At 42.3% G+C, this 15,326-nt stretch overlaps 1 protein-coding gene across 2 annotated transcripts; it reads left to right on the top strand.

Annotated features, from left to right (window-relative positions):
- The first annotated feature begins 4,193 nt into the window (after positions 1 to 4,193).
- Positions 4,194 to 10,693, top strand: drd4-rs (dopamine receptor D4 related sequence). Of its 2 annotated transcripts, XM_074626023.1 has the most exons (5): positions 4,194 to 4,623; positions 4,740 to 5,188; positions 6,198 to 6,310; positions 7,037 to 7,698; positions 9,778 to 10,693. In XM_074626023.1, the coding sequence occupies exons 2-5, from the start codon at positions 4,949 to 4,951 to the stop codon at positions 9,978 to 9,980; spliced, it is 1,218 nt and encodes a 405-aa protein (XP_074482124.1). In that variant the 5' UTR covers positions 4,194 to 4,623; positions 4,740 to 4,948; the 3' UTR covers positions 9,981 to 10,693. The 2 variants fall into 2 exon arrangements, with proteins under 2 accessions (XP_074482124.1, XP_074482123.1); XM_074626022.1 differs by having other exon boundaries at positions 4,194 to 5,188.
- Positions 10,694 to 15,326: the final 4,633 nt, after the last annotated feature.

Raw genomic sequence — 15,326 nt, 5'->3', positions numbered from 1 at the left:
AATATAAATTGGGAAAAAAAAGTTCTGAAACTTGTGTTTGGTGGATTATTTCTCTGTTGTTACAATGCTAATTGGAATTGTATTTTACATGGTTGGAAAACCTGTTTATTTACCTTCACAATGAAGTCCAACTTGTAAGGATCATGCATTTGTGGGATGAGCAACACAACTGATTATGTGGGTAGCGGCCAAAAAAAATTTGACAAAATGCTCTTCCTTATATATAAGAATCTTCCTGTCTCCTGTTTGGTTTTCAGCTTCGAGTCTCGTCACCACGGCAATGACACGAAGGACAACATCACAAGGTGACAATAATACACACTATATATACACACACACACACACACACACACACACAATGATACACAACTACACACGGACTGAGAATATGACACACACACATCATCGTTCTACCTGTTAAATGTCATTTTGTTACCTGATACTGAACTTCATTGGAAAAATCATTGATTTAACAAACTTCATTCTGTTAGAAAACATTAAGAGTTGATTTGTTTCCTCAGAAACGTCACGTCAAACCCCCTGATGGACGACATCACAAGGTCACAATACACACAATGATACACACAACACACACAATGATACACAACTACACACATCACGTTCTACCTGTTAAATGTCATTTTGTTACCTGATACTGAACTTCATTAGAAAAATCATCGATTTAACAAACTTCATTCTGTTGTTTCGTCCTCAGAAACGACATGTTAGAGGTCACGTCAGAAGACCAGGAGGACGCGCTGCCCTTCAATACGTTCACGTACATTAGTTTTAATCACCTGTGGTCTCCGTCTTTAACTGTCTCACCTGTACCTGTCTCACCTGTGTTGTCTATCTGTACCTGTCTCACCTGTGGTCTCCATCTTCACCTGTCTCACCTGTACCTGTCTCACCTGTGGTCTCCATCTTTACCTGTCTCACCTGCACCTGACTCACCTGTGTTGTCCATCTTTACCTGTCTCACCTGTACCTGTCTCACCTGTGTTGTCCATCTGTATTTGTCTCACCTGTACCTGTCTCACCTGTAATCTCCATCTGTACCTGTCTCACTTGTGATCTCCATCTGTACCTGTCTCACCTGTGTTGTCCATCTGTACCTGTCTCACCTGTGTTGTCCATCTTTACCTGTCTCAACTGCAGACTGAAAAATCCACGGTGTTTCCTCGCCACCTGTCTCACAGCGAACCTCGGCGACTCCCTGCAGGTCGGGGACCAGACGGCCGGCAGCGCCACCACCGACAGCTTAGGCTTTGGAAAGAAGTAACAGGAAATAGCTGTTATCATCATCATCATCATCCTCATCATCATCATACCCACTTGATGTAGTGCCAATGACGGGCCTCGTCTCCATGGTCACAGATGCCGAGGCTCATGGGTAGTATTTAGAGCATGAACTGTGATGGTTGAATTTATACTTCAGTCACATTCAGAACTTCCATTAAAGAATCAGTTAGAACAAGAAAACTGAATAATTAGAAATACCCTGCTGTACCAGTTCCTCCGCAACCTGAAGCTCTGTGAATGGATGTCTGTTAGTGAAATGCACCCTGGGAGTTGTAGTTCACAGGTTTCTGTTTGAACAGGAGCCTGTTTGTATGATTGTAGGAATCTGCCAATAAACAGCTTTTATCAAACAGACTCTGTCTCTGTGTCATCGAATCTATAAAATATGAAGTTAATAAATACATAAACAACTCGCTCAATGTTCCTTCATTTATATATAAAGGAAATAGAGACTTTCATATACAAAGTAAATAAAGACTTTTATATATATATATATAAAGTAAATAAAGACTTTCATATATAAAGTAAATAAAGAATTTCATATATAAAGTAAATAAAGACTTTTATATATAAAGTAAATAAAGACATTCATATATAAAGTAAATAAAGACTTTTATATATATATAAAGTAAATAAAGATTTTTATATATAAAGTAAATAAACACTTTTATATATAAAGTAAATGAAGAATTTCATATATAAAGTAAATAAAGACTTTTATATATAAAGTAAATAAAGACTTTTATATACAAAGTAAATAAAGACTTTTATATACAAAGTAAATAAAGACTTTTATATACAAAGTAAATAAAACTTTTATATATAAAGTAAATAAAACTTTTATATATAAAGTAAATAAAGACTTTCATATACAAAGTAAATAAAGACTTTTATATATAAAGTAAATAAAGACTTTTATATATAAAGTAAATAAAAGTTTTATACAGTATATAAAGTAAATAAAGACTTTTATATATAAAGTAAATAAAGACTTTCATATATAAAGTAAATAAAAACTTATATATAAAGGAAATAAAGACTTTCATATATAAAGTAAATAAAAACTTTTATATATAAAGTAAATAAAGACTTTCATATATAAAGTAAATAAAGACTTTCATATATAAAGTAAATAAAAACTTATATATAAAGGAAATAAAGACTTTCATATACAAAGTAAATAAAAACTTTTATATATAAAGTAAATAAAGACTTTTATATATAAAGTAAATAAAGACTTTTATATATAAAGTAAATAAAGACTTTCATATATAAAGTAAATAAAGACCTTTATATATAAAGTAAATAAAGACTTAAATATATAATGTTTTACAGAAGAAGGAAGGATAGAGAGGAAATGAGAGCCCACACTGACGTCTGATTGTTGATGCAGACATCATTTAAACAGAAGGAATCAATGATGATAATCAATGAATTATTATTGAGGATAAATGTGTCTGCAGAAGCTTCATCGTCTGATTTCAAACTGTAGATAAATGTTGACTGAAAACATCAGCAGGCGTCTGATTGTTAGTGAATCGATCAGTTTATTCTGAGACGATCAATAACTACCACAGAAGAGGTTTAGAGTTTTCTGTCTGTCACCACAATAGTGTCACAACCGTGTTAGATCCAGTATATATATATACATATATATATATATATGTATATATATATAGTTTCCTCCTCTGTTGAAACATAATAAATACTGATATATCTGTTCTCCTGATGGCAGCAGCTCTTCACTATAAATGGAAAGTCATGTGATCACACATTACTGTCCTCACACCTCCTCCTACAACACATAAATAAATAAATAAAATAAATAAATGAAACCTCCTGTAGACGACAAACTGAGAACAACACAAACATTCAGGTTTAATTCTTCTGTGTTTTCTGATCAGAAAAGCTCATATATAGTATACACTATAAATATATATATACAGTTTATGTGTGTGTGTGTGTGTTCTCATGGCTCCAGTATAATTATGGATTCTATTATTTAAATGAATCCACCAGGTTTTTATTGTTTTATAATTAAAAACAGTTTGAATGTGAACGCAGATCTGAATGAATAATTCATGAGACTGAATAAAAGAACATTTCTGCTGCTTCCTCTCACGGATGTTAATGAGTTCATTAACATGTTGAGTGTTCAGACTCTCATCTTCACCATGAAGCTCAGTGAAGGTCTGAACCACCAACAGTAAGGTAACATGAGGTCAAAGGTCACTGTGAATGTTGATAAACTCCTGGATCGGGAAGTTCTGCCCAATTCCCCGTCCAGCTTGTCCTACATTCAGAATCCGTCCAACTGAGGCAGCTACAAGGAATAGTTCAGTAAAATAAATCCCTAACCCATCATAGGCCCCCCCCCCACGGCTCCACAGTACCGAGCATCAATAGTCCAGCTGTCCAGCTCCCCGGATCACAGGAGAAACTACCGCCACCCGTATTCACCATGCCAACACTCGGACCGTTCCTCAGCTTCAAACGTATCTGAGTGGACCGTCGCTCGCTCGAGACACAGCGAAACATCCCTTTACACCACTGATGGAGGGGTCATGGGAGTTTGTCCATCCAGTCTACATGTGTGGACTTGGAGAAAGCTTACCAACGTGTCCCCTGTTAAACAGATGTTATACAGATGTCTGATCCTCCTCTCAACACGTCTTCTGTGTCTAAAAGTGGAATCACCATAACAACCAAAATCTCAGCAGGTAGAAACACCACAGAAGAAGAGCGAGATCAGAACAAAGAGAGAGAGAAAGGGAGGGTTACTACATCACTACTGACCGTCAGCCAATCACAGAGCTGCAATACAGAGAGAGCGAAGAGAGAGAGAGAGAGAGAGAGAGAGAGAGAGAGAGAGAGAGAGAGAGAGAGGAGGAGATACATAGAGGAGTAGATACAGAGAGGAGGTGAGACGGAGAGAGGAGATGATGATGGTGTTTGGATGTTGAATCTTTTTATATTTTTATATTCTTTTTATTTTATAGTCCAGAAGAAAAAAGTTTGTGTCAGTTCAGAGCAGAAGAGCCGATGAGGAGAAACAGGAGGAAGAGGAAGACACTGATGAAATAGGAGGAGAACCAGGAGGAGAACCAGGGGGAGATCCAGGAGGAGAACCGGGAGGAGGAAGACACTGATGAAATAGGAGGAAAACCAGGAGGAGAACCAGGGGGAGATCCAGGAGGAGAACCACGTACATACAGTCACGTACTATCACATACTTTTACGGACTTCACCAAACAACACCGCTAACATGCTCGACTTCCTGGTCTATAAGAGAGCAGCAGGCTTTGCACCAATCAGCAGTCGGTTAGTTTTTAACATCACAGTGCTGTTGGGGACTATTTCCAGATAGTGGTTCTCTAGTGAGTCATAGTGGCAACAGGATGGTGAGTCAAAGTAAACTACATTTCCCTGTTTATTAGTGACCAGCAGACGTGATCATGATGAGTGAAGAACATGAACCCAGTCTACTGTCAACCTGCTGAGACCAGAACACCTGGGACAGGTGACACCAAGGTGAGACCTGAACACAACGCTGTCCAAACCTACCAACACACTACACACCCCGAGAGGACGCTTGCTGTGTCCAGATGTTGAGAGCACCCCAGCAGCTGTGTTCAGGGCCTCCATCATGGACAATGTGACAACTGACAGCCCTCCAGGTGAGGCGTACCTGCAGGACTACAACTACCTGGCCCTGGTCCTCGGTGTCCCCCTAATCCTGGTCATCATCCTGGGCAACGTCCTGGTGTGTCTGAGCGTGCTCACTGAGCGCTCCCTGAAAACCGCCACCAACTACTTCATCATCAGCCTGTCGGTGGCCGACCTGCTGCTGGCATTGCTGGTGCTGCCGCTCTACGTCTACTCTGAGGTCAGTATTTATGAGGACGCTCTACGTCTACTCTGAGGTCAGTGTTTATGAGGACACTCTACGTCTACTCTACGTCTACTCTGAGGTCAGTGAATGTGAGGACGCTCTACGTCTACTCTGAGGTCAGTGTTTATGAAGACGCTCTACGTCTACTCTACGTCTACTCTGAGGTCAGTGAATATGAGGACGCTCTACGTCTACTCTAAGGTCAGTGTTTATGAAGACGCTCTACGTCTACTCTGAGGTCAGTGAATATTAGGACGCTCTACATCTACTCTGAGGTCAGTGTTTATAAGGAAGCTCTACGTCTACTCTAAGGTCAGTGTTTATGAGGACGCTCTACGTCTACTCTAAGGTCAGTGTTTATGAGGATGCTCTACGTCTACGTCTACTCTAAGGTCAGTGTTTATGAGGACGCTCTACGTCTACTCTGAGGTCAGTGTTTATGAGGATGCTCTACGTCTACTCTGAGGTCAGTGTTTATGAGGACGCTCTACGTCTACTCTAAGGTCAGTGTTTATGAGGACGCTCTACGTCTACTCTGAGGTCAGTGTTTATGAGGATGCTCTACGTCTACTCTGAGGTCAGTGTTTATGAGGACGCTCTACGTCTACTCTAAGGTCAGTGTTTATGAGGACGCTCTACGTCTACTCTGAGGTCAGTGTTTATGAGGACGCTCTATGTCTACTCTGAGGTCAGTGTTTATGAGGACGCTCTACGTCTACTCTGAGGTCAGTGTTTATGAGGACGCTCTACGTCTACTCTGAGGTCAGTGTTTATGATGACACTCTACGTCTACTCTGAGGTCAGTGTTTATGAGGACGATCTACGTCTACTCTAAGGTCAGTGTTTATGAGGACGCTCTACGTCTACTCTGAGGTCAGTGTTTATGAGGAAGCTCTACGTCTACTCTGAGGTCAATGTTTATGAGGACGCTCTACGTCTACTCTACTCTACGACTACTCTATGTCTACTCTACGTTTACTCTGTCCCCTCTACTGTTGTTTAGTTTCTCGGCGGTATTTGGACATTGAGTACCTCCCTCTGTGATGCTCTGATGACCATGGACGTGATGCTGTGCACCGCCTCCATCCTCAACCTGTGTGCCATCAGCGTGGACAGGTGAGTCCACCTGTCCAACCCGTCTCTCTCAGGCCAAACCTGGGTCTAGAACTAATTAAAGACCACAGTTTGAGTCAGATTCACGCTGTGTTCAAAGTGTTGAGAACATGTAATGAAACAGCTGGTTAGAGACCAGAGAGCGGCTGAATTAAATCCTGATGGCTTCCTGAAAAATTAATCTAAAGATAAAGCAACACAACCACACCTTGAGGGAATGTTGTTGCAGGCCTGTTTAAGGACTAATATGCTTCCGAGATTATGAGACTGTGAAATTGATGAAACACATTTACTATGAAGGATTTAGCTGACTGTAGACCAGATTCAGTCTGGAAAACATCCAATGAGAACAAGCGAGATGTGAACCACCAGAACTGGTCACATGACTATTTAAATCAGGGTGTAAATATGAAATCAAGCATCTTTAATTTAAAAGGTACAAAATGTGAAGTTAGGAGCTAACGGTGCTAACTGCTCTAACAACAGCAACAGTGTTGACGCTGCTGTAACGGCGCCGCCAGTTGGGACGGCGCTCTCAGCTGTAACCGCCGTATGAGAGCGGTGCAGAGTGAAGACCAATGACAGACCAGAGAGTGAAGCCTTCATCCAATCAAGTGGAGGAAGGGCTCACCTGTCAATCATCTATAGCACAGTCTTAAGAGCAGACTATGGAGTTATGTATCAGAGCGTCCTGTTTGACGTCGTCTCACCTGCTTGTGTTGTGTTCAGGTACATCGCCGTGGTGGTCCCTCTGAAGTACAACAGGAACCAGTTCAGTGTCCGTCAGCTGGCGCTCATCGCTGCTACCTGGCTGTTGTCTCTGGGCTTGGCGAGCCCGGTCATCTTCGGTCTGAACCAGGTGCCGGGTCGCGACCCCAGCGTGTGCAAACTGGAGGACGACCGCTTTGTGGTGTACTCGTCCATCTGCTCTTTCTTCGTGCCGTGTCCCGTCATGCTCTTCTTGTATTATTGGATGTTTCGAGGCCTGAGGCGATGGAGCAGTCGCAGCCGATGTCAGGCCGGTCCAGCCGGTTGTCGAGCTCTCTCTTCACGTCTCGGCTTGGCTTTACGGCGAGCGAATGCGACGACGACCGGGAATCGAGAGAAGGTCACGTACGCCGTGCCGGCCAGGCTCAGCCCCACCTCTCCATCCACCGTCTCCACGACGACGCCCTCTGCGACTCTGGCGTCGGAGGAGCAGCGGGAGGGAACTATGGTCATGGCAGAGAGCGACCCGATGACGATGCAAATGGACAGCGTGTCGGACGGCGAGCCCACAAAGAGGAGGGAGAAAGGCCCGATGAAGACAAAGAGAGGAAGAAGAAACAGTAAGAGCAGCAGAGTCAGCGGCAGAGAACGGAAAGCGATGAAGGTCCTTCCAATCGTTGTCGGTGAGTATTAGCCATTCAATCAACCTTTATTCATACTGATAATGTACATTATCCCTTACATAGACACTTTCACAGTTTCTTTTAATTAACAAAAACGGCTCTGTTGTGGGTCTAAGAGTGATGCAGTTTGACAGGATATTTATGGTTGAGAGGATGTTTGTATGTTTGTTCTCGACACAAACTGTTTCTCAAGTCTTACAGTGTGAAGCTGTGATCCAGCAGTAAAAATAGAAATTGCTCCATACAGTCCTACCTCTAATCTACTGCTCCATACTGTCCACTAGCTGTTATATAACCTAGGAACATTTGAGCTGACAGCCAACAAATTATTTCTGATTTCTTATCAGTAACAGTGCGACTCAGTAAACCACTAACAGGTCAACTGAATGTTTGATTTGACTTCATGTTTTTGAGTGAAATGACTGTAAAACATCATCTGATGAAAAATGTTCATCCATCGAACATCAGCAAACACTGAGCCTGTTGTTTTGTCATTGATAGGGTTGTTCCGATACCGATACCAGAACCGGAAATGCTTCTACAAACAATATCATTACAAAGGCTGTCAATCGATTCCAATATTTAATCGCGATTATTCGCAAATTAATCGCACATTTTTTCATCAGTTCAAAATGTACCTTAAAGGGAGATTTGTCAAGTATTTAATACTCTTATCAACATGAGAGTGGGCAAATATGCTGATTTATGTATGTATATATTTATTATTGTAAATCAATGAACAACACAAAACAATGACAAATATTGCCCAGAAACCCTCACAGGTACTGCATTTAACATGAAAAATATGCTCAAATCATTACATGGCAAACTGCAGCCCAACAGGCAATAACAGCTGTCAGTGTGTCAGTGTGCTGACTTGACTATGACTTGCCCAAAACTGCATGTGAATATCATAAAGTGGACATGTCTGTAAAGGGGAGACTCGTGGGTACCCATAGAACCCATTTTCATTCACATATCTGGAGATCAAAGGTCAAGGGACCCCTTTGAAAATGGACATGACAGTTTTTCCTCGTTTAACCTCCTTCACTACAAGCTAGTATGACATGGTTGGTACCAATGGATTCATCAGGTTTTTCTAGTTTCATATGATACAAGTATCTTCACTCTAGCTTTAAAACTGAGCCCACTAACATTATTAACGCGTTAACTTTGACAGCCCTAATTATTACACCAACACTTATAATATACTTCTTTATGCAGATGATACAATCTTGTTACCGCCGCCAAGGCCGAAGGCCTAGGAAGGAGGTTATGTTTTCACCTGCGTTGGTTTGTTGGTTTGTTCGTTTGAAGGACTACTCCAAAAGACCGCAATGGATTTGAATTACATTTTTTGGAGGGGTGGGGTGTGGCACAATGAACAATCCATTAGATTTTGGTGGCGATCCGGATCATGATCCGGCTTCGGAAATTGTTTTTAATAACTCCGGTCAGCCTGCGCATTAACACCACAGTCTTTAGGACATGCGCAGTGTAACTGATGACGCGTCACCCAGCCTCTTTCCTTCTGCCAGCAGAGAGAGGGACAGAGAGACAGCGGAGGGTGGAGGGAGGGGGACACCTGTAGATTCTGCGTTTTTTCCCATTAAACTCGTGAAATTACAGTTGAGTTTGACCAAAGCACACTTGGTGATTGATGGAAAGAGTAACGATGACGGTTTAGGTGAAGGTGAGTTTTACTTTGTTTCTGTCCAGTTTGAATGTAGTGTTTTACGATGCTCCGCATTATGCTCTCAACATAAACAAAAATACACGCGGATGATGGCGCAAGCTGCACGGAGAGAGGGGTGAGGGGGTGGGGGTGCATTTCTTCTCATTTTTGGTGCTCTCTGAGTGCCATTCTAGTATTTATAATGTTCTAACTTCTTGATTAGAGTCTAACTTTATATTTCAGATATCTATGTAGAAACTCAAATTGTGTTGAATGTTAATGTTAGTTAATTATTAGTTAATGTTAAGAAGTTGTCTTGAATCAGATCTCCTCAGTGACCTGAAGAAGAATAAAGTTCTTGTTAATGAAGAGGAATAAATATGACGATCTATCTGTGTCTGCAGGTGTGTTTCTGGCCTGTTGGACGCCTTTCTTCGTGGTCCATGTCACCAACGTGTTGTGCCAGTCATGTGACATCGGCCCCACCCTCATCTCCGTGGTAACGTGGCTCGGCTACGTCAACAGCGCCGTCAATCCGATTATCTACACCGTCTTCAACGTCGAGTTCAGAAACGTCTTTCACAAGCTGCTCTGCTGTCGGATATGAAACTAAAACTGGGTCCTGTTCACACCTGGCATCAACATGCATCCTGAATGATCCGGTCACAAGTGGACAGCTGTACGTCAGTTCACACCTGGCATCAACATCAGTGATCCGATCACAATATCAGGGTATTTTCATATTGTCTAGCAGTAGTCAGATTACTGTCTGGCAGTAGTCAGATTACTGTCTGGCAGTAGTCAGATTCCCTTTTGGCAGTAGTCAGATTACTCTTATGTACAGGTTTATTAATGTTCTTTGATATCTGGGTATTTTCATGTTGACCAGCAGTAGTCAGATTACTGTCTAGCAGTAGTCAGATTACTCTTATGTACAGGGTTATTACTGTTCTTTGATATCAGAGTATTGTCGTGTTGGTTTTTTAAAGATCAGTGTTGACGTATTTTTATTAGTTTTTACAGAAACATTCATGAATATTTTTAAAAACAGAAAACTGAAATGTGTCCATGAGAGCAAACAGAAATATTGTGTTGAAGTTTATTAAAGAGGAAGTTGTTGTTTGTGGTATTTTGATGCGTGAAGTTCAATGATAAACAGATTTAATCATCAGATACAGTGACCTTAATGCTGAGGAGGACACACTTCACTGGTATATTGTACTTTTTACTGTACTACATGTACTTGTGCCGGTAACATATTTTATATTCAGTATGAAACCATGTCTCTTAATGATCACATTTAAATATTAATAAATGACTGCAGCAGATATATCAGCCTGATTTAAAATGTTTTCTTTGTCGACGTTCTCGTTTATTTACTGACTTCCAGTCAGGTGAGTCTGTGTGGGCGGAGCTCCCGTCCACCTGTCACTCACCTGCAGGACCTCTGAGGAAGCGACACATTCATCTCCTGCAGCATCCTCATCCTCTTTGTGTGCTCTAAATCGCCATGGAAACCACACGCAGGTTACCACGGTAACAAGGAGCCCATACATCCTCCAGCTGCAGCGAGCAGTAAACACGTGTTCAGAAGTCCATCCAGAAAACGGATGATTTCATCATTATATCAGTCTGAAATGTTTTTATTTGACTTCAGTGATTAGTTTGTTTCAATGTTATAATTTTTTTAATATATTTTTACACATAATGTAAAACAGACATTGTGTCATGAAAACAATTAATTCATTATTCTGTAAAAAAATACCCTTCATATATACACTATATATATATATATACTGTATGTGTGTGTGAGAATCAAAGTCTGAATTCATTTTAAATATATATTAACGCCTGGCTAAGTGAAATCTGATACTTACAGTTAAATCGAAGCGTTATTGACGTTACAGAGCTGTCCATCAACGTCTGTTATGAACGTTGTCATCCCTACTGCATTGCATTGTGGGATATTTATGCCAACGTATAGTGTCCAGCGTTGTATACTCTTAATATTTCACCAGAAGTATTTAATTCATTTACCATCGGTTTCATACATACTAAAATATCTCACATACTTGTTTTAGCTACTGAATAGGATGTTAGTGTGGAATGTTTACTGTGTTTGGAGTGGACCCATAAAATGTTTCACACATTTTATTCAAGGTCCCATATTATAAAAAAGTGAGATTTTCATGTTTTATTTATTACAAAGCAGGCTTAAGTCCTATATAAATACTGTGAAAGTATTGAAACGCTAAATCCACAGGGAAATACACACAGCCCGTATTCAGAAACTCTGCATTTGAAACAAGCTGTCAGGATTTCTGTCCATTTGTCCATCCATCCATCTTCAACCGCTTATCCGGGATCGGGTCGCGGGGGCAACAGCTCCAGCAGGGGACCCCAAACTTCCCTTTCCCGGGCCACATTAACCAGCTCTGACTGGGGGATCCCGAGGCGTTCCCAGGCCAGAGTAGAGATATAATCTCTCCACCTAGTCCTGGGTCTTCCCCGTGGTCTCCTCCCAGCTGATCGTGCCTGGAACACCTCCAAAGGGAGGCGCCCAGGGGGCATCCGTGCTAGATGCCCGAACCACCTCAACTGGCTCCTTTCGACGCAAAGGAGCAAGGACTCTACTCCGAGTCCCTCACGGATGACTGAGCTTCTTACCCTATCTCTAAGGGAGACGCCAGCCACCCTCCTGAGGAAACCCATTTCGGCCGCTTGCACCCGCGACCTCGTTCTTTTGGTCATGACCCAACCCTCATGACCATAGGTGAGAGTAGGAACGAAGATTTAACGGTAGATCGAGAGCTTTGCCTTCCGGCTCAGCTCTCTTTTCATCACAACGGTGCGGTAAAGCGAATGCAATACCGCCCCTGCAGCTCCGATTCTCTGACCAATCTCACGTTCCATCGTCCCTTCACTCGCGAACAAGACCCCGAGGTACTTGAACTCCTTCACTTGGGGTAAGGACTCATTCCCTACCCGGAGTAGGCAATCCATCGGTTTCCTGCTGAGAACCATGGTCTCAGATTTGGAGGTGCTGATCCTCATCCCGACCGCGTCACACTCGGCTTCGAACCGATCCAGTGAGTGCTGGAGGTCGCAGACCGTTGATGCCAACAGGACCATATCATCTGCAAATAGCAGCGATGAGATTCTCAGCACACCGAACTGCAAACCCTCCTCCCCCCGACTACGCCTCGATATCCTGTCCATGAATATCACGAACAGGATTGGTGACAAACGCAGCCCTGGCGGAGGCCAACCCCCACCGGAAACGAGTCCGACTTGTTGCCGAGGATCCGAACACAGCTCTCGCTTTGGGCGTACAGGGATTGGATGACCCTGAGAAGTGCCCCCCTCATCCCATACTCCCGCAGCACCCCCCACAGTATCTCCCGGGGGACCCGGTCATACGCCTTCTCCAAGTCCACAAAACACATGTAGACTGGATGGGCATACTCCCAGGCCCCCTCCAGGATCCTTGCGAGAGTGAAGAGCTGGTCCGTTGTTCCACGGCCAGGACGGAATCCGCATTGTTCCTCTTCGATCCGAGGTTCGACTATCGGCCGAACCCTCCTTTCCAGCACCTTGGAGTAGACTTTACCAGGGAGGCTGAGTAGTGTGATACCCCTGTAATTGGCACACACTCTCTGGTCCCCCTTTTTGAAAAGGGGAACCACCACCCCGGTCTGCCACTCCTTAGGCACTGTCACCGACCTCCACGCAGTGTTGAAGAGACGTGTCATCCACGACAGCCCCTCCACACCCAGAGCCTTCAGTATTTCTGGACGGATCTCATCAATCCCTGGGGCTTTGCCATTGTGGAGTTGTTTGACTACCTCAGTGACTTCCACCAGGGTAATTGATGATGGTCCCCCATCAGCTTCCAGCTCTGCCTCTACAATAGAGGGCGTATTGGTCGGATTCAGAAGTTCCTCAAAGTGCTCCTTCCACCGCCCGATTACCTCCCCAGTTGAGGTCAACAGTGTCCCATCCTTACTGTACACAGCTTGGATGGTTCCCCGTTTCCCCCTCCTGAGGTGCCAGATGGTTTTCCAGAAGCACTTTGGTGCCGACCGAAAGTCCTTCTCCATGCCTGTCCATTTGTGATGTCACAAATATACAATATTTAGACCCTTTACAAAGATTTAAACGTAAAATTCTAAATGTGTCCCAGTTTATTCCTGGTTGCAGTGTATGTGGATGTCTTCAGCTGACAGGAAGTACACATGGACCCAAGCTGTTGCCTAGCAACGCAATTTTGTTGCGATTTCGTCGCAATTCCGTCGAAATGCGCTAAAACAGTGCGTTTAAGACAGAGGGTAAATACAGGCATATTCAGGCCGACAGTATGAGGAAATTAAAGTTTTTTTTGAACATTACAGCATGTAAACATGTTCTAGTAGAAACACAAAATACAAGTATGATCCTGAAAATGAGCATAATATGGGACCTTTAAATCACTTTATTATAGTGATTATGTTTTATGTCCAGGTGGGTAAGATAAAATAAGATCAGTTGTGTTACGGTGGCCTCGGCCTGCGTTATTATGACTCCACAGGTTGTTTCAGTGTGTCTGTGTTTACTGTATCTGTAGCACAGAGTAGCATTAGTTAGTATTAAATACAGTATTAGTACTTGTACTTGTGTAAGTACTTCCAGCAGGTGTCCGGTTGGTGCATTGTCCTGCAGCATGTTGGCCTACTTATCCTGCTCATAATGCTCGGTAAGCTCTCACATAAGCTACTCACACACTAACACACACACACACACACACACACACACACGAACAGTAACACACAATAACACAGTAACACACAGTAACACACCCAGTACCACGGTGACCGTCTCTCTCTCTCTGTTCTCTCTCTGTTCTCTGTTCTGTCTCTGTTCTCTCTCTCTGTTCTCTCTCTGTTCTCTCTCTGAGGCGACGAGCTGAACAATAAAAACATGAACGAATGAGACCATGAAGCGATGACATCATGAGAAGAGGAGGCCTGGAGAGAGCGAGGACGAGAGACACAGACCGACTGTAGACCAACAGGAGAGAGAGAGAGAGAGAGACAGGTGAGTACATCATCATCATCATCATCATCATCATCATTATTATTATTATTATCATTATTATTATTATTATTATTACTGCTGAGGAACAAACTGACACCGACCATCTGTAGACCAACAGGAGAGACAGGTGAGTACATCATTATTAGTATTATAAATGTATAAACTGTATGTAAGTAAACGGATGTTAATTCTCATGTGTCAGTTTGTTCCTCAGCAGTAATAATTATAATAATAATAATAATAATAATAAGTATAATAATCCTGTTGGTTGAGTTAAACAGGCTTTATATAATCTTACTGCAGCAGCATGAATGAAATACTCTGAGAACAGAGGCACCATTCATCAGTCTCTCACTGCAACTCATTTATTTGTTTGTTTGTTTATTTGTTTATTTATTTATTAGGCCAAAAATGATTCGACACTGAACAGTAAAAAGGAGTTATTGTTTGGATCCTGGCTCATTATTTCCAGTTTGTTCCTGATGAACTCACCCTGACTCATCATACTGTATGTGTTTGGTTGTAATCTGCTCTGAGGTCAGTTCTCTTTCACCTCCACATGTTTCTGCTGCAGGACAACAAATATAATAATGTATAATATAATTATAGAATTATATAATAACGATCCTTGAGTTTATTAACCGTCTGTCTCGGTTTTAGTCCACAGTGAACTCTTCAAATGTCTCCTTTTGTTTAGTCTGACCAACAGATTCAGTTTGATAAATCTGACCATCAGTCCTCATCCCGAGACTGCTGCATCTCTCTGATGATGACGTTGACCAGAAACACGTCTATAGAAATATTGATAAACTACCGTTAGTACAGCCGGGATAAGAGTCCAGCTTTAGTTACATGAGCGGTGGTGCCATCCTCTGGTCAA

Source organism: Sebastes fasciatus, chromosome 23 (genome assembly GCF_043250625.1).
Source record: "Sebastes fasciatus isolate fSebFas1 chromosome 23, fSebFas1.pri, whole genome shotgun sequence".
In the NCBI taxonomy this organism is placed as follows: Eukaryota; Metazoa; Chordata; class Actinopteri; order Perciformes; family Sebastidae; genus Sebastes; species Sebastes fasciatus.
This window is presented reverse-complemented; position numbering and strand designations above follow the sequence as displayed.